The sequence below is a fragment of the Lepisosteus oculatus genome, chromosome 6, assembly GCF_040954835.1.
Source record: "Lepisosteus oculatus isolate fLepOcu1 chromosome 6, fLepOcu1.hap2, whole genome shotgun sequence".
NCBI lineage: Eukaryota > Metazoa > Chordata > Actinopteri > Semionotiformes > Lepisosteidae > Lepisosteus > Lepisosteus oculatus.
The window spans coordinates 24181369-24204633 of NC_090701.1; the positions used below are offsets into that span (position 1 = coordinate 24181369).

At 38.5% G+C, this 23265-nt stretch overlaps 1 protein-coding gene across 1 annotated transcript in view; it reads left to right on the forward strand.

The window, feature by feature from the left end:
* The first annotated feature begins 13276 nt into the window (after nt 1–13276).
* vopp1b (VOPP1 WW domain binding protein b) overlaps nt 13277–23265 on the forward strand; it is a 99936-nt gene continuing 89947 nt past the window's right edge. Inside the window, exon 1 of the mRNA XM_015354336.2 lies at nt 13277–13975. Within this exon, the coding sequence (XP_015209822.1) occupies nt 13925–13975 (51 nt within the window). The 5' untranslated portion in view covers nt 13277–13924. The remainder of the gene's footprint in view (nt 13976–23265) is intronic.

Sequence of the window (23265 nt, forward strand, 5' to 3'; positions counted from 1 at the left end):
TGCTAGCAGAAACATAACCAACTGGATGTTTAGTAGAAGAAAAACACTGACCCACTGTAAGAGTTGTCTCATAATAGAGATAATACAAAGTACAAACAAGGAAGTGAATCAATTCAAGGAGCTGCCTAGCATCAATGGATTAGAACTCAAATGGATACTGTACAAGACCAGAGTCAGGAACCATCCATCCATTTTTTAAATGCTTCACCCAATGCAGGATGGCTGGAAGGGTAGTTGGAAGAAGCATGCAACAGGGGCAAGGCAGGATATACCCTGAACAGGACATTAGTCTATGACAGACAACACATGGACACAAACTCACACCACCAGTGCTAGTTTTCCCAAAACCAATTAACCAACGAGTACATCTTTGGACAGGGCCCCAGCGCTGTGAGGCACCATTGCTAACCACTGCGCCACTGCACTACCATGTTACTTATCCATCCACTTTATCCAACAGAGGTATCCGGGGTCGTGGAGGAACCGGAGCAAATGAATCTCGAGCAATGGGAATGAGGAAGGATAGACTCAGGTTGGGATGCCTTTCCACTATTCTAATTCCTTTCTATGATGATCAGTCCTGTGTTTGTAAAAGGTGCAGTCTCGATCACAGGGCTTCCCAGCACATTTTGGAATTGCTCTCACTTAATTAAAACCATGATTTAAGTTACCCAAATCACACTTTTTTCATTACCTTCAGATTCAACACTTTATCTGAAACCAAGTGCCAAATTTCACAACTCTCACTCCAGACTCATCTATTGATTCTATTGATTATGTTAACTCTAATAAATTCCTCATCTATATGTGCAAGGCTTGGTTAAATACAGTTCAAAAAAGTTATCCGCTGGCTAAAAGTTTCCCAAACACCGATCCTACTGTAAGTGTGAAAAGTGCAAGCAGGCCCCTGCTACTCTCTTTCACATGTACTGGTTTTGTTTGGCACTGGAATTATTTTGGAAGTCTACATTTGAATCTCTTTAAACAATTCTAGATGTGACCCTCGTGCCCTTTTCTCTTATACTGTAGGTATTTTGGTGTCCCTCATAATCGCATTTTATCTAATATTAAGTTAGGCACCCTGGCCTTCTCCACTTTACTAGCGAGATGTTTGATTTTGCTCCATAGGAAACAACCGGTTGCACCCACCTTCACTCACTGGGTAAGGGCTGTGATCTACTTTTTCCACCTTGAAAAAATTAGGTTTTCCCTCTGTGACTCAACTGCAAAATTAAATTCTGCCTTGCAGCCCTTTGTAAACTTAAGAACTTGCCGTCACGGCCTCCACTAATCAGACACAAGCCCCTGCTTCTTCCCACAGATGCCGACACACATTCTAATTATCCAACCACATCCCTAGTCCTGCACCACACCTTCCGACCACCCACTACTTAAGGGCTCCTCACCTTCACCTCTTTGCTCAGTACTAAGTTTGTACTTATAGAGCTCCCCTTCATTATAAACTCCTCGTCTGAGAAAACCATCATCTTGAGAAAACCTGGCTTCTAGACATCCTCCTGACCACGACTTTTGGCAGTGTGACTCGGCTAAGTACACCCGGCTTCCGCTCTCCATAAAATGTCTTTGTCTAACATCTTTAGCTCAGCACTGCATAGGGTCCAATCCCCTTGCTGTACCCTCCGGCACGTTACAGAATACTGAGCCCCACACATGGACCCCGTGGGCTTCAATTTCAACCACTCCGTTCTGACACAACATTCAGACACCCTGGTTCAGCCCCACGCTACGCTCCAACAACTTGCCGACCTTGTGACCAGACCCTCATCAACTTCTCCACCTCAGTTCTGCCCCTCCCCCCCTAGCAGCAATGGCAACTGCTGCATCCCCTGTACCTCCGCCTTTACCCACCTCAGACAAGTTTGATGGAGATCCTGCAAAGTGCTCAGGCTTTCTGACTCAATGCTGGATTACCTTCCAACTTCACCCCGAGCATTTCTCCTCCTTGGGAAAAAGAATAGCTTTTGTGGTTTCCCTTTTGACTGGACGAGCACTGGACTGGGCGGCTGTGCTCCTAGCTAAACAGGCTCCTGAAATAGCCGACTACAATCTATTCCAGGAAAAATTTAAGTCAGTTTTTGGTCATACCCACTTTCACCACCACGTAGCATCTCGCTTAGCCTCCCTGCACCAAAGAAATGGATCTCTCCAGGAATACGCAACTGACTTCCTGGCTGAAGACTCCTCTGCGAATGATGAAGCCCTAATTTTCCAGTGTCGCAGAGGTCTGTCTGAAGAATTGAAGGACCATCTGGAACTGCTAATTCTTGACTTCCGAACGTTAAATGACGATCTCCCGAGTGCAGGAACTGGACTTTCGCATACAGGAGCGCAAATCGGACCGCTTGCTAACTCAGAAACCTGAACCTACTCGGCCACCATCCTCTACTTTTGCAGCATAAGAAGGCATATGCGTGAACATACTTAAATTCAGTAACCTAATTCTCAAGATGGTTGGTGCTGTTTTGCTGACTTCAAAGTCAGGATGTCAGGATGGAGTGATGTCAGTTTTAACATTAAACCTGATTCCACATCACATTTGTCTTTTCTGCACAGCCCTATAGTAGCTTTGTGGCTCCCCAAGGCTTCATGGACCACTGCTTGGTAACAACTGAATAAGACTTTGTTGTCTCAATTTCAAATTAAAGATGGACTTTTCTGATTTCCTAAAAATGAAAATACAGAAAAAAGATAAACCATCAATTAATGATTAAATTATGTGCAGCTCTGTTGGAATGGAAGCTAAAAGACTAGTTTGGGGAAGATATACTGTACAGCACCCTAATGTGAAGGAGGGAAAGATGATGTGAGGACATTTTATAGTCAGCACCTGCCTGGAGCAGCAGAGTGAGATGCACTGTAGTGTTACTGTATGTTACATGAGTTAGAATCCCACTGCTGCTGGTTGTTTGAGCTCAAAATCAATTGAAAAAAAACTCCCCTGAAGTGCAGCCTCAGGTGAATTGAAGTTTTAGACCATTAAACACTTTTACTACAAGACCTCCTATAAAGGGTCACATTTGAAACGTCTATTGTGTCTGAGTATGTTAGGTCAATATCAGCACACTGCCTGAATAAAATATCATCCACCAGAAAAGATGCTTAGCCTTGGGAAACAGCGTACATCTTAAATGGAAAGAACTTGCATTAAGGACCATAAAAAGCTAATAAATGATTGATAGGATAGGATATGAAAGCAATAAGGCACTGTCTCCTAGTGCATTAAAATAATTACTGAATAATTATGCTGCTGGAAGACTGCTTTAAAATAAAAACCTGAATAGTAAATTATGTTTTTATCACTTTCATGGATAACCCTCAATCCTTAGATGGATACAGCCTTATAAGCCTTTTCTCTGGTTCGTAAAACTGTGCTTCATATTCACCTGCTTTGTCTAAAGACATGAAGTGGGTGTAAATTCTATATGGAGTCACATTAGAGTGCTGTGAAGAGCCCGTGAATGACAGATTCTTTCATAGTAAAGAGAGCAAGGTTCAGGTTATCAATGGAAACCATACAGTTGCAGCTACTGTAGTATCAGTGGGAAATCCATGATCATGTAAAGGTGCCTGCTAACAATTGAAGATCTTATTTCCATCCCATTACGTTCTACCTGTACAGTAGTTTGTAGACCAGGACAATGGTACTTGCCAGGCTATAAGCATGAACATCACTATATACCATCTGTCTGTGTTTTGACACTTCCCATAATTCATGATTTAACTGATTTAAAACATTCAATCTTTAGAGCAAAGCGTCATCCCAGTTTCTGCAAATAAGACATTAGGGATTGTTGCCTGACTTTGCTACTAATGCCAGGTTGATTTTTGTTCTTTCAAAGAAATCCATGAAGTTGGCACCATTTTCTGTGGTGCAAGTGTCCGAGGAAATCAGATCATGAGCTGATCTCTGTTCACAGCAATACAGTTACCACAGTTACAGTTGGGTGAATATGAATTCATCATATCACATAGCTCATACAGTGAAATGCCAGCAGAATGGTGAATTTGACAGCTCTAATCCTCACAGGTAAGATATAAATATATAACATTGAAATAAATGACACCTTTTAGAAATCACTTTTAAAAAGGGCTTAAATTACTTCCTGATATCACATCTTTATTAAAGCACTGTCCATATTTTTCAAAATCTACAAATTTCAGGAAAGAAAGCTATGAAAAGCAGAAATAATCTCTTCCAAGCTGCCTGATGCTCATTAATGCGTAACGCTCTGACATGAGGCTGTCTTGCATGAAAGAGTCACGAAAGGTGTTGTCCCCTGGGTCTGATGCCATGGAGCTCCAGTTGTAGCGGTGTGATGTCTGCCTCAGAGGGAGAAGCTCAGATAACAAGCACAGGTGTGGAGCAAAGGATATATATAAGTCATGTCAAGGGGAAGAGATACCAGATTTAAGAATGAGATCAAGATTAAGTGTGGCGTGGCTGCCATTTCAGAGATCCTAGTGTGATTGACTCTGATCTCCTGCACAGAATTTCCTACACAGTTACATCAGATTGAAGATAATTATTTTTGCTTTATGTTTTTCAGAACCGCACCACAGCTATTTTGTGTCATGGGAGCCAGTTCTGACTCTTGTGAAATGCGTTGTTTTAAGACCCTCTGCGAGACAGTATAATCAGGAAGTGACTGGAGGAGGACATCAGTGAAGACACAGCAGGATCGGGCCGGGTAGAAACACTAGGGGTGGTGACGGCAGTGAACTGGTGCATGGGGGGAGCGCAGGCGAACAAGTCCAGAGGAAGTCCAAAAAATCAAGGCGCAGTCCAAGGTCCAGGTGCTGGGAGGTCCATCCAAGAGGAATTTGGGAACAGGGAACTACTGTAGGAACACGGATAATTAAAAGCTTGACGGGACAAGGCGCTCCTGTGCCCGGTGGTAGGCGGGCTTCCAGACGTCCGTCTTCCAAAGCTGAGCCTAGAACTATGGAGATGCTGGGTTTAAGTAGGGAAAAGGGGAAAGGACACAGCTGGGACAAATAAAGCTGGGAACACAACAAAAAAGGGTAGGAGAGCCCTCTAGAGGAGGGATGACGATCGTGACATTTTTTTAATAGTGAAAATGGAAACCTACAGTATGTTTGCCCAAGAAGCTTTAATCATCTACAATGAAACCATATCCTATCACAAATTTGGTTCTGGAAGCACAGTACACAGAAGAAAAGTTTTTTTGGTGGATTGAATAAAAGACTGAAATACAATGTATGTATAAACATTTAATGTAGTAAATCATATTATGGTCATAGTGTGGTAAAGCACAAAAACACCTCAGTTAAAACTACAGGAATGCACTGTAATATCTGGTGTAAACAGTATGAGAAAAATTGTGATATTTGGTACAAAAAAGTAATCAGGGAAAATGAAAGATAATGTCCCACACCCCGTCAGACTAGGTTTTGTGATCTTAATTCATAAGATCATAATGCATAAAAGAAAGAGGTTGGTAGGCTTTCTGCAGTGGAAATGTTTTCAGTTTACACCACTATTTCCTACTGCAATTGTAGAATAATGTAATAATCTAGTATTAGTCTTTTCAGCTCACAAACACAAACTAGAAGGTTTGAAGCAAGATACTGTACAAAGTTTACAATAATACAGGGATCTATAAAAATGCTCACATATCAGTTGGCAAAATTAAAGCTGCACAATGGTATGAAAAATGGACATGAACTCTTACAGTAAATCCTCTTCAGTATTTTCTTATGAGAACATTGATATATTTTCATATGAGGAAATTATTAATATCAATCTTTCTTGGTTTCCCTATAATTTTTCTCACTATTGCAGGGATATACTTTAAATTTAAATATGAATGAACTCTGATCAACATATAATCAGAAAAATATATTATTATTATTATTAACTCCAGCATTTTTGTTGATAATGAGGAATATTTATTTTAAAAAGCCAGCATCATGTTTTGGTAGTTATTCTCAGAGACAAAAATGGCTGTTAACAGGTAGTTTAACAATATCTCTCCTTTACTGGCTGCCAACATTGGAACACACTGTAGCACTCAACTGTTACATAACTCTTGCATAAATGACAACTTGATGTCATAATTGAAGCCATGATTTATTAAAAGAACAGTCTAAAATAAATACTGTATTCTTAATTCTATAAAAACAATCAAAAGCAAATACAAAAGTGTGTCTCCTGCCTCTCTGATTAATAATATACAGAATACCAGTATGCTTCCATAACTGGTTCAGAACAGAGAGGCATATATAGCTTTTCATGGGCAGGTAATAAACTGGGTACATGAGGCTTGCTGAGTCACACACTAGCCCACCACATTACTGAAGTCTTATCAGACCACTGAATTCAGAGGTGACCTGCCATTATTGTAGAGGGCTGTAGTCCAGCAAGATTTATACAGGTGGATATTTGTTTCAGCAATTTTGGCGGTGATAACTCTGGTCCTTAAAAGCTGCTGCATGTTTTGAGAGGTTTCCAATTACATACCGAAGATATTTTTTCTGACTGGTTTAATCAAAAGTGGCTCAACTTTAGTAGGCCATTTCTTGTTGCAAAACTCACTGATTAATTTATCTGTCTGTCCAAGAAAAAAAATTCAGCAATGTTTCAGCTGTTCCTAATATAATGTAAAAGAATTCATCCAGCTTCATGGAATTTCAGTTTTCCTTGCATTGCATATTTGGATTATTTTAAAATTAAAAAGCCTAAGATCTATATTCAGGTATGATGTTGCTAAAACTGGGAGGTTTTTGATCTGTCATACAGCAGACAACCTAGGACATATATTTGTGGGCAACAATAGTAATTTTACATAAAAATAAACTATTGGTATACACTCTACACAGACTCTACATAGGAACATAATAATAATAATAATTACTTACACTTATATAGCGCTTTTCTGGACACTCCACTCAAAGCACTTTACAGGTAATGGGGTCTCTCCTTTACCTTCCCAATGTGCAGCATCCACCTGGATGATGCGACAGCAGCCATAGTGCGCCAGAACACTCACCATACATCAGCTATTAGTGGGGAGGAGAGCAGAGTAATGAAGCCAATTTATATAGAGAGGGATTGTTAGGAGGCCATGATTGATAAAAGCCAATGGGAAATTTGGCCAGGACGCCGGGGTTACACCCGGGGATACAACATAAGAAGGAAACACCAAATGAAAGTTTGCTAAATAGCTAATAGATCTGAGATTTTCATGCACACATTTCTTAAATAAAGGCAATGATATAATCCCCAACAGCATAGCTGGGTAGCTTGTTCTAGACTCTTACAATCCTTTGTGTGAAATGCATTTCCTGTTCTCAATTTTTAATGCACTTTTACTTGCGTCCTCTAGTTCACGTTTCAGTGTAGATTCTGAAGAAATCTACTGGATTGCCTTTATCACTACCTTTGTGGACTTAATTTTTTTAATCTAGTGGATTTAAAATTCTTTAATCTGGTCCCCTCATGGTTCTCTCTGTTCAAAACTGAAGAGGTTCAGTTTCTTAGAGTGTCAGTATCGGACACTTTGTTGCCTTCAGCTGACTTCAGAAAGAATATTTTTTAATGTGCTAACCAAAACTGTGAACAGTATTCTAAATGAGGAGTAGTGCAAATTAAACATAAACATGATTAAGTCGGAGAGAGCGCGAGAGCGGACAGAGGAGTAGCTCTAAAGTCTGTGCATCGCCATTTAACAGAGAACAAAACAGCTGGTGATTGGTCAAAAGGTTGACAGACATGTGGGGGTGTCCACGCCCTGAAGGTTCCAGATTGGTTGGTCAACTGTACGAGTGATTGACCATGATCTCTTACTGTAGGACTGCAATCCAGATGTGCTTACCAGTCTTACTAGACACCCAGGCACCAAGAATGGGCGTCCATCATGATAGCACTGGTTACATTGCAATCCTGGAAGCTGTTTTTTATTAGGAGGACAAACATTTCTAACTCAGTGAGTACATGAATGGCTACTCTGTGGCTTGGACAACAGAGATAAGAGAGAGAGGGGGGCCTCGCTGAGAAAGGCACAGCAACACTTAATTCTGTTTCATTAATGAGTATTGCCGCTACATATGGGTCTTTACAAAGTATTGCCCTAATACACTTACAGTATCTTAAAGCAATAGTTTGAAGGAAAGTGATTACAAACTTAAAATTCTTGCATGTCGCATTGGTTACACTGGCATATTAAGAGATTAAGATAAAATGTATTTGGTATTCCAGACTCCTAACCTATTTAACCATGAAACCATGATCATTAGACAGCAACATTCACCACGAAGATTCCAATAACAGAATACTTGTCAAAGAATATAATTTTACCAGTGTCGATACATTCTCTTTATTGTGGCAAAGGTATTTAGGCATTTCAGACAAATATTGTCATTCATTGAAGTACTGTATATGTTCCTCCCAAATGAGTGGGAGGTTGCATTCATTATTTGAAGAATGTCTGAACCCTAAACCTAACCTACCCAAACCCTTGGCTAGGGTTAGAGATAGGATTTCTACAAAACGTAGAGAATATTTGATGGTATGGCTGTGGTTTAGAACAGAAATGGAATTTAGGAAATGTTATTTTTCAATGTTATCTTCATTTGTTTTCTTGTATGGGTCTTTACACAGCATTGCCCTAACAGGCTCTGTATTGTAAACTGCTCTAAAAGCAATAATTTGAAGGAATGTGATTATAAATTTGAAATTCTTGCATTTGGCATTAAAAGCCACTGGGGCAGTGCAGTGGGTAAGGATCTGTGCCTGTGGCTGGAAGGTTGCCAGTTTGTATCCCGCGGCTGGCATAGGAATCCTACTCCATTCGGCCCCTGAGCAAGGCCCTTAAATTCAGCTGGTCCAGGGCCACCATATAAATGGCTGACTGTGCGCTCTGACCCCAAGCTTTCCTCCCTGTCTGTGTGTCTCATGTGTCGCACCCTCTACGGATAGAGGGCGCTCCTTCTCTGTCCTGTTCCTAGTTTTCCTGTGCTTTGCTTGTCCTTCCGGTGTGTCTTTGTGTGGGGCTATATTTCCAGTTCACCCTTTGCTCCTTGCTCACTATTGAGGGTACAGATGTCCCGAGGTTTCTTTATCGACATCATCTGACCTGCTGACCCCAGGCTAACTGCCGTTTTGCCGCTACGCATAGGGTCCTTATTGCTCTCCTGGCAATTCCATGGCATGCCTTCCAACATCCGTGACATCATGGAGAGCAAGTTGGGGTATGCAAAGACAAATTCCTAATACAGGAAATTGTATATGGCCAATAAAGTGATCTCTCTTAAATATTAAGACAAAATGTATTTGGTATTCCTGACTCCCACCGTATTTAACCAGGGAACCATGTTCATTTGACAGCAGCATTCACCATGAAGATTCCAATAACCAAATACCTGTCGAAGATCTGAATTTTACCATTGTTAATACTGTTACAAATGGGAGGTTACAAAACTGGTAAGAATCACCAATTGACCAAGCAGTTTAGTCAATCAGCAAAATCATTATTCATAACCCCCAACTTGTACAGGTACGTGATTTCTAACCATATACTCGAGTGGCTGGTATAATTAGAGGAATGTGAATTTTTATTCTCTGGCACAGCTTTGTTGAGATGAGTAATAATCCAGGCATACTTGGCTAAAACAAATATTTATTATAATAAACTACACAAGACACAAAACATACAACACAGCAAGTTACATTATATTTTTAATGGGGCTGGACAGATATTTTAAAACAATGACACAACACACAAAAAAACACATAAAGTTACATTATATACAGTATTTACAAACAAGGCGTTTCAGAGGCCTAATATTCTGGTCACCCAGGAAGCCCCAAACTGCTACTAAGCACTAAAATCGTAATATGCCTACAGAGGCCACACAAAAGATGAGCTGCCTTCTAACTGAATACAAAGCAACCTGCAGTTAGATCTCTCTCTCTCTGCACCCTGGATGCCACCAAATAAATGGGAGCCTACTGTATATCCTTATCCATAAAATGCACCCTAATCAGGAAATACATTTTTAACTGAGGTATCTTTTACTCTGGCAACCCAGGTTCCCTGAAAACACAGAAAAAGCATGCTCTCTCTAACAAAGTTCAAATACTTAGCTCCAGTCAGGTTTTGTTTGGATGATCATGAAGTAGGAGCTCTCATCTGGCGCAAGCTTCAAGACCTAACTCCTCTGGACTTCTCTCTCCTCTCCTTGTTCTCTTTGTTTCTTCCTTCTCCTCCTGCTTCTCTCCTTCTTCCTCTTGCCTCTTCCCCCCTTCTCTTAAGATGAACTTATACTGTGTCTTTCTGTCCTGCTCCTTTGCAATCATTAATCCACAACTTGTCTAAGTATACTAAGATAAACTTTACTATTGTTTCTGCTCACAGGGACCCCCAGACCTCACCGCAAATATCCCCTCTGCTTTGAAGCTAAAAGTGTTTACTCTTCCTAGTGTCACAAACTTTATCTAAAATCTAAGAGACACTTCTCAAGTCACCCAAAGCTGTAACAATACATTATCTTTATTGTGACAAGATTGATGAGTCATTTTTAGATTAACATTGTCATTCAGAAAAAAAGTATATTTTCCTCCCAAATGACTGGAAGGTTCATTAATTAGTTGAAGTCTGAATCCTAAAACTAACCCACTCAAACCCTTAGCTAGGGTTAGGGTTAGGATTCCTACAAAACATAGAGAATGTTTGATGGCATGGTTTGACATAATGGCTGTGTTTAAGGACAGAAATGAAATTTAGGAAATTTGATATTTAAATAAATAGCATTTCATACCATATACCTGACGTTGGCCAGCGGTGATTCCAGAATGGCACAGTCCAGCAGGTTTGATGGATTACCTTTAAATCATCTGTTTGTAATGACTTGCAACAATTTCCTTCTAACAATTGAGGAAGATGTTTTTTTGCAATTAAGTAATTTAGTGATCAATTGAATTGAAGATGTCCAAATTACTTGCAGATCTCAAATACCAATATAACTGTTCTGTACTTAAATAAACCAATTCAGTTGATTCAACATACAGTAACTCACAAATTCTTAAATGTCTTAACAAAATGTTATCTTAAAGGAGACTTGCTGGACTGTGGGTCTCCAGGACCTGAGTTGACTACACTTGCCTCTTTATGTGCTCTGACAAAGCTGTTCTTAGACTATATCAGTTTCAGTTTCTGACACCTCTGATGGCTTTTCCCAATTTACGGAAATCTTGAATTACCCACAATACCCTTGTTCTCCTTTATATGTACATACAGCACCTGAAGACAATTCACAAAGCTTTGTTATGACTGATATCTAAATTTAGTGGTCTGACACATAATGTCTGAGACCCTTGATTGATTGAGTTTGGTTTCATGTGTCTGAATGCTCTTTCTAGATGTCTAGGCTAATCTTTCACCTCTTCCACCTTTTCTGTGTCTCTGAGAGTTTATCCTAATACTATAGTGTAGCACTTTACCCCCCAGAATGGCCTGTTCCAGTGACTCATCTCTTTCCCCTTAGGCTCAGCCCTTCCTTCCTTTTTACCCGATAAAAGCAAGGAGGAATCCAATTTTTCTCTATTGCATTTTTTGTAAATAAAAGGGCAATAAAGCTTCCCTTGTGAGCCTTAGGAAAGTCTCCTCCAGCTTATTACTCCTCGCACTGCTGGAGAGTGGCTCATCGCTATAATACTCCTCTCCATTACTTCTCTGTAGTCTTTCTGTAATTTCAGTTACATTAGTGTTACTGTATAAGCCAAGCATGTACAACAGAAGCACACAAATTGTACACTCATTGCACACAGTCACACCTGGCAGATATTGTGTTTGTAGGCCAAATGATACAGATGTTATCATTATCATTGGCAGTATGGTTTCTCAGTGGAACTGAAAGCGAAGACTACTACCAAAAACATGGCACCCACAATTCTTTAGCACTTCTTTATTTTTTTTAAATGTACAGTAATTTTTCTCTTAGCAACATTAGTAATTTTGGTAGTTGTGTAGTAATGTTTAACTTTTTAAAAACAGCATTTATTTCCTGTCTAAGAGAGATTATATTTCTCCAACAACTGATCTTCCAAATAATTATCGCGGTCTTCCCAAACACCCTATCTGTCTGCTGCAAGATTCAGGTTGTGACACATGTACAATTCTATTTCTTAATATTAAAATTTTCAGATTCAGTACAATACTCAAAACAACTGCCTTCAGTCATGCTGCCCACACTACAGCTAAAAAACAACAGATTATTTTTAATACAGCAAAGGATTTTGCAGAAATGTTGCTACTTTGACTATACCATCCTGGTAAAATATTGTTTGGCGAGGATAGAGACAGGGACTCGGGCTCTTGTTAACTGAAAACAAGGCTCTCTTTATTAATCGGACGTGCGTCCGGCACAGCAACTACAACAAAAAGGGAGAGATAACGAGCTACAACACACTAGGGTCAATTCGGGTACAGTTACAAAGGTATGGTGTGGTAATTGGGTACATGTATACCCATGAGTCCGGGCGATCTCGCGTCTGTGTACATCGGCTCTCCTACTACAGCAGGCACCACTACTACCACGTTCCTGCCCATCACCGCGCACCCCAGCCGGGCGCTCTTCGGCCAGCTGTTAGTAGTCATGGTTTACTGACGTCACTAATAAAAATCATTGTTTTCGAGGCTACTTTTCTATTACTCCTACAGCAAAGAGTTATCATTATTTTTTGCGTTACTTGCTATTTGCCCCCTCCCGTGCTGAATGCCAAACAAGACATCTTCTGATATTCGAAATTGAGATGATTTGAGAAAACAATGAATTTGTCGTTTGTCTGTGGCACCATGGAGAGATAGAACGAATTTGGTTCATTGTGTTGCCAAATCCCTTTTCTTTTTAGTCTCAAGTTTTGTCCAACTATACCTGCACGTAGTGCATAAAGCATGAACAGAGGACTTGTTCCCCCCAGCAGGTTTACAAGTTAAGATTTACAGTAGTACAGTACTTCTCGCCCCATTCTGATACTCGTGTTCTCGGGGCGCTAAGAGAAGTTGCACTTAATTGATACATCTGTTTGATGTTGAGCATCTGGCTGTGCTGCTCATTTACAGTCGCGAAACAACTGTTTTTTTCTATTTATAAACGAGTTTCCCTCGTTGCCATCATCGTGTGTGATCATCATCATTACTATAAGTACTGTAAATCTAGTAGTTCTCAAAAAATCTCCTTTAAAAAAATCTGTCATCTGAACAGTAATTTGCACTATGTTCTTGGTTCTTGTTTTGACACTGAAGGTCGTTGCTCGTTGTCATTGAAGAAATTAATCGCTGGTTCCTTGAGGTCGTCGTGTTTTCTTCCCCTTTCCGCTAGCTGTGTGTGTGACCAAGGTGAAAAGACTCTGTTCAAATGTGGTTACACTAGACAGATCGGGCTCCCCTGGAGTTCACCTCTTCCGGCTTCGATCAGTCTCTGATCTCGTTGCTGCTGTTTTCCATTTTTGGAGATTATTCCCAGACAAGGGGCGTGGGTTGCTGAAATAATACAGCTTGCTTTCTTTGTGTGGATTTTTATAATCATCGTCGTGTTTTTAATACTATATAACCAAAACGAAATGGACTCTATACTTAACTACATTTCGGGTAAATGAAACGTGTTTTTCTTCAAAGTTAACCGAAGTAAAATTAAATATTACGCGTAAATACGAACATTGCGGTCGGTGCTCTACACTGACAGCGTGGAACATACGTGGTGTCTCCCTTGAGCGTTTTCCTTAAGTAACAGCTGATCTGATGGCAATTGCAAGGAGCCGCTTTGTAAATATTCTGTGTGTCTTTCGCGATATGAAAGTCGTTTTGTGATAAGGACAGCATACTTCGCTCTTTCTTCCTCTTTGGTTTTCTTATACTTGGAGCTGCTATTTTACAAAACAGAAATGAAGAAACGTCACTCTGGTATAATTTTGATAATCTGGATATTTTTAGAGGTGAGTAACGTCTGTCCGTTACGTCGTTTTGTTTACAGGAACCCCGTAACTCAATGCTACCACCCTTCATTTTATCGGAAGGAAAATAATTCGTAATAAAAATCTGAAATGTGCCCAAACAAAACTATAAAAGGTTATACGTTGTAGCAGAAGGAACTAGGAAACATAAATCACATTTTAAATAATAGGAAGCGATAATTATAACGTGTTGTTCAAGTGTTTTTGTATTCTGACAAGCTTGCGGTATTTTTGTACTGTAATCTTTGGGTATAGAAAGCGGGGTTCTGGCAGCGAAGAGCTTTATATGAATAGTTTTATTGGGGCAATACTTGTCTGGAGCTACAAATTAGAAACACTGTGTTGGGATACCGGTTCCAAATTGAACTGAATGAGCGTAACACTGGTCTTTTTACAAGTAAAGAAAAAAATCGTTATTTCGGCAGTATATTATGTGAAACTAGGAAGTTTAGTCTTTTGATCCCTTTCAATGGCCATTTAATATATGCAAAGGAATACTATGCATGATATTCTTGTTGTATACAGTTACACACATCCATATACAGTAAACTGGCAGCACAATGTTTTATACTTTTTGTTCTTTTAATGTTTCAAAAGGGAAGATGGTGTATCTTATTGCTCGTGTTAGAGCATTAACGTTCTTGCTTGAAATTGAGAAGAGAAGCTGAACTACAGCAAATAATCAGAAATACACCTATGTGGGATACTTTGATGTATCTTACATTTCTAGTGTCAAAGATCTCTGGGATTTAGTTTTTCACTTCGTTTACTGATTCTTTAATTGGAAAGAACAAAATGGAAATATTTCGCGTGTATTGTGAATAACGCAGTTTTTTGGGGGATAACATCAGGTTATATGTTTGCACTTTCATTTATTTCCGAGACTACCTAAAAGCTTACCCAACATAAACTGGTTGTTTAAATGTCTGCAACTCGATAAACCTAAGAAGTGCTACTGTAGGTACAGTAAATCTGAGTGCTATGCAGTGAAAGTCTTCCACTTTCCAGCCATCATTATTCTTATTGACATTAAAAATAATTGTTTAAAATGTGGGTCACACTGTGATATAGTAATGTGCAATTTCAAGCTTTACACTTGAAATTATACATAGTGAGTGGTGAAATACATTTTGTTAATTTACATACTCACTAATTCACATAATCTTGTGAATTATTATTTTGACTTTCAATAATAAAATGCATGTACAATAAGTCTGCACAGGAAGTTGGCCTTTATATACCAATTACTGCAATATTCCAGCTCCCAAAGGAATGTTCTCTATTTGCTATTATAAATTGCTGTAGTAAAGCTGTGTCTTAATTACCTAATCATTTCATTGAAATGTGCGGCTTTAAAATATGCATGACATTAGATTTAAGGTTAAAGTTTTAATTAACAAAAATGTATTTGGAAACATCTATTAAAATGAGTACTTTTTTCAAATGGCTACTTATTTTCACAATGGACATTTCTCAAATGTATCTGATAGAGAAAGTTCTTTGTAGACTACAGAAGACTACGAAACTGATATTAAATGGAAAAATAGAGGAAGATTTCATGTTTGTTTTCAAAAGCCTGAACGGAGTGAAACGTGGCAATGTCAGTGATTTGGGCAGTTAGTTCAAAGTCAAGTACAAGAATCAATTATTAAAAATGGAGAAATGCCTTTTGAACTAATTCTCTACTTCATTTTAAAAAGGTGATATTATGGAAGAAGGTATCTGAGTCTAATTTGTAAATATTTTATTTTAAGTATGAGATTAGGAATTGGAACTGACCATACATTTTTTTGTCATTTCTTGTTTGTATGAACCTTACTGTTGGTGTCCGATTATTCTATTTTAAGATTAAAACTATTTAGATATGTCACTAAGTACATTGTAGTTGGTGCACAAGTCCAATAGTGTATTAAGCCAGCTTCTCAATGTGCTGCACTGTAGGCCTCACTAAGTGATCACTTGGTGTCTTGTAGCAGAAAGAGACTGGCAGTAAGTGCCCTGAAGTTCTGAGCACTGCAAGGTGTTACATTTAGTTAATGTTTTATAGTACACCTCAAAGAGGATACCACTAACCTCTTGAGTTTCTGGTCCCAGAATATTGTCTGAATATTGAATAATGTTATCATCCTAATTGTCTGAATTTGGTGACAGTTTTTGAATATTAATTTATTGGACCAGATGAAAGAATATCTGCTTATCGGGCCTTCAGTGATAGTAGTGAGGTCCAAATGGTGTTTCTGGAATTGCTTTGGAAATAACGACATTTTATTTTAGAAAATAGACATAACCTCTGAAGCAGTGGCAGAAGTATACAGTTTTGGAAGATGGCTAAACTAAAAACTAAAGCAGTCTTCCCATATGAAGCATGTAATTCACACATTCTCTTTATTAACTTACACTTTCATTGTTGTTTCTTAAAGTTTACATAATGGAGTTTATAAGAGAAGTTCAGAAGGATAATTAGATCCTAATCTTGCATACTTCTATCCACCTACTGTATGTGACAGAGTTTTTTTATGTGATACAAAAAATACTTTTGAAACAGTGGCTATCAAAAGCATTTACTCTCCTTGGAATTTTCACATTGTTATTGTTACAATATGGAATCATAATGTATTTAATTGGAATTTTCTGCTTTTGAGCAACACAAAACACTCTATAATGTCAAAGTGAAAACAAAATTCTACAGATCCTCTTAAATCATGCCCACTTCCCCATTTACACCTTCGCAGAAAATTCCTTAGCTAACCATCACAATAGTGAAGGGGGTTTGGGCAGCTTATCCAGCCTTGGATAGGTGAGCCTTACCAAATACATTATGCATATTCATCTTTCATTAGGATCTAACTGAACTACTGAAGAGACATTCAGCAAAAGAATGCTGTAAATGAAACCAGAAAATTAAATTGACGGTTAAAATCAAGTTAAATTTGAATTCCATCTTAAAAAATGGATTGAAATGTGTATTGTTCAGTATTTATTTGAAGTCTCAATGCTAGTTCACGATGTACAAGCTTCAGATTGGTTCCTTTCAGGGATCTCCTGAGCACTGTTTGTATTTTCTAAATCAGAACATTCAGGTTTAGTTGTTAGCTGCAGCACCTGCGGTGAAGTGTGTCATTTATATCATTGAAAAAGTATCAGATGTTAGTCTGGAATTCTTATTTAGATTTCTGGATTAGTAAGTCACCTGGGGACACTAAACAGACTGTTATTTATTTTATCATTTCTTGTTATCGCATCATGGAATGATTAAAAAGTTTCTCTGATGTCAGCTAGCGAAACAGCTGGTGTTGACACTGCCCTCAGGCCTTCTGCACCTGCGGGGGTTTCACTTTGTCCACAGTGTTGTACTAGGAAGCAGGTATTATTCATAATACACTCTAAGGAACCCGAATATATGAATACAGTATATACTGTATGTATGTGTATGTCTGTAAAAAGGCAAGAAAGACATGGATACTATAAAGAACTGGAGAGAGCCTGAGAAAGCCTGAGCCTTATTCACACTGGAGCCCAGCATGAGTTTGCCCTTACTTCAGCACAGGTCATAATGTGCTGTGGCTGTGATCTGCAGCAACCTAGGGGAGAGAACAGGCGGGAACAGGGAAGAACTGACAGAGGAATCTGAGGTATATGAGAAGCAGCAACCTCACTGTCGTCAGGTCAATATTAGGAAAAGGTCTGTTTGCTCAACTTTTTTTTAACCTTAATGGTTAATGTTTTTTTTATATATATATACTGAAATCATTGTATTAAGTTTTATATGGAAACCTTGCTATAGAAATCAAGTATTGATTTATTCCAAATTCTGCTTCCGGGGCACTGATATTAATTAAGGCTGCAGTGGAATGAGGGCTTTCAAAGTAAGATCTTTCCTCACTGCTCTGTATTAAAATGTATTTTAATGTTTGTAAGGTCAAAAATGTAAATGTGTAGACATAGATGTGTGATAAAATTACTATAAACCGTAGTCTAAATTTGGAAAACTTGAATATAGTATGTTCACAGTACGTTTTACTCAAGTAAGTCATTCACCAATTTAATTAATCTTTCAGTGAATGTATGTTTTAATTTAGTGGTTCAAATGCAGCTCAATACTACCACAGCTGTGTGAGCTGAAAAAAAGCAATGAGGAGGCGGTCATTGTGTAATGTAGTTTAAATCAGTCTGCTTCCATCCGTTAGCTGTGTGTGCAAGACAACACTTAGTAAGAAGAAGATGCAAAGATGATGTCAGATACACTGTTTCTTTCTAAAATCAAGAGATTTCCTAAATAGTCTTGTCTTGCCATGTAACCCTGTAAGGCTCAAACACGAAACAGAGAAAGACTTGGAAGGAAATCTTGTAATTGTGAAAATGGAAAGGATCTTCAGTCTAATTTCTCACATGTAATGTTCTAAGATTCAAACTGTCAGTTTAAGATTGCTAATAGAAGTTTTTATTGTGTTGTTCACATCACATCACCTTCAATTCAATTCAGGGTCATGGTGGCCCAGAGCCCATATTATATTGTTATTGTTCTTTATTACTATGGGATATGCAGATTAGTTGTGTTTTCAAACAATAACCTTTCTATATTTATTGAAATGCTCTTGACAAAGTGCCTTCCTTTAGTGGGGCGTGTAATAGAACAGAGCCAAATAAAAGGGAATAACACCTTAAAGCTTCTTTCAAATTGAAATGACATTTGTTCATGCAGATTGGCAAATGGAATGCATCACTTTTAAAAGAGCAAAAAAATTCAATGTCCTCAAATTACTGTATGAATCAATTGAGTGGTGGGTGGAATTGTTAGAGCAATGGTCACATTGAGAGTATTTCAAGCACTTAAAGCGAGACCAGGATAGGGTTGTACAGTAAATGCCGGTCAATGGCAAAGGATTTGTTTAAACTATTATATAAAGTGTGTTTAAAGTAACTAGTGTAACTTTTCTATATTTTTTGAGGGAATGACATAGGTTCAGACCCATGTGAATAACAGTGCTTTTAGTGGTTAAACTGCAGCTGAACCTCCTTCTTTTAAATGGAGTAGGCCTGAAGCTTGTTCAGAGTAAATAATACCATCCTGTCTGTCTGCTACCCTTGATGCACACTGCTGATTTTGATCAACATGAATGACTGTTTGAAAGACTGCCAGTGAGAAGATGACCACAGACCCCCCAACAATAATAAACCCATGAATCAATGCAGATTCTAGTAGCCTTACTGTTTCTTGTTAACTGGGTAATTGAACTGTTGTACTGTTATTTTTTTCCACATTACGCTTTTAAAGATGGATAGACAAGCTGCAAATTCACAAAATAATGTCTATTGTATTTTTTGTGAACTCTTGACTTCCACAGCCTTCCGCTACACGACTCTGAAATTAAGGGCTGCAGGATACCATTTGTGGTCTGGAAATAAGTGTCTTTGATTATCATTGGTTTTGTATGTTTCCCACCTCCAAGTTGCATTACATCTAGTGTCTCCTGGGGTTTCTGGTTGTTGTTATCATGTCTTTCTATCGTATTGATTCTGTGGACATTCAAAACATTGAGCCTAGGGTCCAATTAATTTCTAATTGTATCCTTCATTAAGCCTTATAAAAAAATGATTTGCCTACCTCTGAAGCACCTTTTAAAAGTTGAATGATTTCTGATTTTTTTTTAACTTTCCCTCTACTGACCATATAAAATTGAGAATTCACATCAGGGTTTTCTTACTTTTGAGGAGGAGTCAATTGGCCACCCCTTTTGGAAGAAAATAAACTAAATCAATACCATGAAGGCAAAATTAGAAAATGGGAATGTGTGGCGTCCTCCTTGTCACACTGAAGATGTTTCTTGCTAGATATGTAATCTTCCAGCAGTCTACACAGACATCCAAAGAAATCAACAGGGATAAAGGGACATTAAGATCAGAAAAAAAAATTAGCACTATCCCTCCTCTCTCACTGATCACATTAGGTTTGTTTTTAATAATCTTTGAAACAAACCTCAGTGACAAATATGATGCCATCCACACCATAACAGGTGTGGTAGCACAATCACAGTCAAAGCATGACAGAGGTAGGGTAAAGCATGAGACTGACTTCAGGCAATCATAGCAATGCAAAGTAAATTATTATTAGTCCCATCCCGGTTGTTGGAAAACTGCTGATTTATTATTGGAAACATTCATGAAGGATAGGTAAAGAATTTTTAGTAACTAGATGAAGTTCTTGATGGAGTGAAACAAAATACTATACATTCAGGCATTCGTGTGCTACAGTACTGTAGGTGAGGCAGTGGTCTGTGGGCTGTGTGTCTCCAGGCATACTGCTGATAATTAAAATCACGCCCTGCACTTCTGAAATGATGCAAAAATGTGTTCCTATCAATCAATTGGAATGCTTTTATTTTTCCAAATGACCTTAACTTAAATTAGAAGCAATTACAGTCACATTTGATACACATTTCACAAACCTCAGAAAAATTTACCTGGCATATTTCAAGCTGATTGGTCTTTATTTTTACCATTGTTTCAGAATACACTCTAAAAGTCATTGAAAAATGTAAATTGTTGTGAAAGCATTATTTTTCTGTATCAAAAAAATATTGCTGTGTCACTTTGTTGTAAATCAGACTATTATATAGCTGTAGCTTGCAGCAGATGGTAATTACATCTGAAACTGCTGTATCTATGACAATGATGGAGATGTACAGTACACAAGTTCTTGCAGAAGTTAAAATTTCAAAAACATTAATTTTTTCTTCATATGCTGTTTTCATAATATGTTTACTGTATATTCTTACTTTTTTGAGTAGATTATTTTATATAAACTTCAATTTGTACTCATTAATTCAACATTCGACTTAAGCAGTCTAAGTGAAGTTAATAAGATCAGGTTTGCTATCACAAACATCACAGGTAGGGTAGTTGAGATACCTTCATTATATGCTTAGAAATGTACACTTGTCAGATTAGTTAGCATTGATGGGAAGAACCAGGTGACTCTCACATGACCAGACAGCAGCCTTTGGAGTGGTTCAGCCATTGTAAGCCACGGCTTGGGTCAGTTAGACTTGTGATTACAGGACTGGATAATAATAATAAACTTTATTTTATATACCACCTTTCAAGGTAGCTTCTCAAAGTGCTTTACAGAATGACAACAGCAACAACAACAATTAAAAATAAAAATAAAAAATACACGAAGAAAAACACGATGAGAATACGCAGAGGAGACAGTATATGGTGGTACTAAATACAGTTGGAGCAGAGGGGTAAAGAATGGAACCAGTTAAGTAAAGGTTCTTCTTCTGAAGAAGGTTTTGAATCTGAATATGAAGGAGTTTAGAGAAGGTGATTCTCTGATATCCTTGGGGGGAGAGTTCCAGAGCTTGGGGGCATAACAGGAGAAGGCCCTGTCACCCATACAATGTAGACAAGCTTGGGGTACAGTAAGAAGAACAGAATTAGAAGAGCAAAGGTTATGAGGTGGGGAGTAGGGCAGTAATAGATCAGGCAGGTACTGAGGTTCCAAGTCATGCAGAGCCTTATACTGTAGGTGAGCATGAGGATTTTGAAGTCAACATGAAACTTGACAGAAAGCCTGTGCAAGGACTCCAGGATAGGAGTAATGTGATCACTTGCACTAGACCTGGTCAGGATTCTGGCTGCCGAATTTTGATCATACTGGAGTTAGTTCAATGTGGATTTACAGTAGATACCCCAGCGAGTACAGCATTACAGTAGTCAATTGGGGAGAAGACAAATGTGTTGAACAGCTTTTCAGCCACAGTTATTGATAACATAGGGCATAGTCTAGTGATGTTTCTGTGGTGAAAGAAAGATGTTTTAACAATATGCTGCACATGTGGGTCAAATGTTAACTTTGAATCAAATATCACTGCAAGGTTTTTCAATTTAGACTGAAGCTCAAGTACAGTACCATCCACAGATAGGGTTACAGGACTGGCTTTACGAAGTTGATGGGGGGATGCCAATAAGCCTGACTTCAGTCTTGTCACAGTTAAGATAAAGGAAATTTTGAGTCATCCATGTTTTTCAATCAGAGATGCAATTAGATAGAACAGAGACAGCCACATCAGTGTCAGGTTTGGTAAGGATATATATTTGAGTATCATCAGTATCAAGGTTTCCAGTGTCAAAAGCAGCATTGACATCAAGAAGAATGAGGATAGAGAGAGAACCAGAATCAGAAGCTCTTAGAAGATAGTTAGTGACTTGAAAATAAGTTAGATTGTCCAGAGCCATGTTAGGCTTCTTGGCACGGGGGTAATGGCAGCAGTTTTGAGGACCGTTGGGACAACACTGATGCTCAAGGATTCATTTATTATATTGAGGACAATGGGGCAGAGAGAAGTGAAACAGGCCTGAAATAAAGTCAATAAAGTGATGGGAACGGGATCTAATATAGAGGTGGTGGATTTAATGTGTGAAACTAGTTTACTGAGGGATGCAGAGTCAAGAAGAGAGAAGTTGTAGAGAAGGGAACCAGAAAAGTACGACAAGCAGGGAGGAGGTGTGGGAATAATATGCGTTGTGGAGAGAATGTGATGCCAGATGTTGTCGATCTTGGAGCTAAAGAAATCTAAAAATGTGTTGTAAAATTGCAATGAGGTAGGTAATGTGGTGGGGCAGTTAGGCTTTAGCAGTCTGTTGATGGTGGCGAAAAGATGCCTGGGGTTGTTATGGTTTTCAGTGATGTGAGAGAAGTAGGAAGTAGATGGATCTAGTAGAGTCTATCATATCCTTATAAAATCCAGGTGGATGTTGCGCATTGGTGGTGGTGGAGTCCCCATTACCTGTAAAGCGCCCTGAGTGGAGTGTCCAGAAAGTGTAAGCAGTAATTATTATTATTATTATTATTATTATTATTATTATTATTATTATTATTATTATTATTATTTTCAGACAAGTAATCTTTCCAAGCCTGATAATGTACGTTTAGGCCAGAACAGCACCACCTACCCTCATGTTTCCAAGAGACTGCCTTCATAGATTGCAGAGGGTCAGTGTACCAGGGGGTGGATCGAGAAAAAGAGATAGACATTAAAGTCCCCAAGAATAAGGATCGTCTTAAATCTGAGGCATAAAAATGAAAATAAATCAGCAAACCCACCTAAAAATGCTTTGTCAGGTTTGGGATAAACATCCTGTTATTGTATAGGTCAAATACAGTGCATTTTAATGTATTTACTCCAATATTTTCTGTTGTGTTTCTGATGGTTTTACATAATTCTGTAACAAAAAAGATTAGCATCATCTCACATGAAGTAAGCATG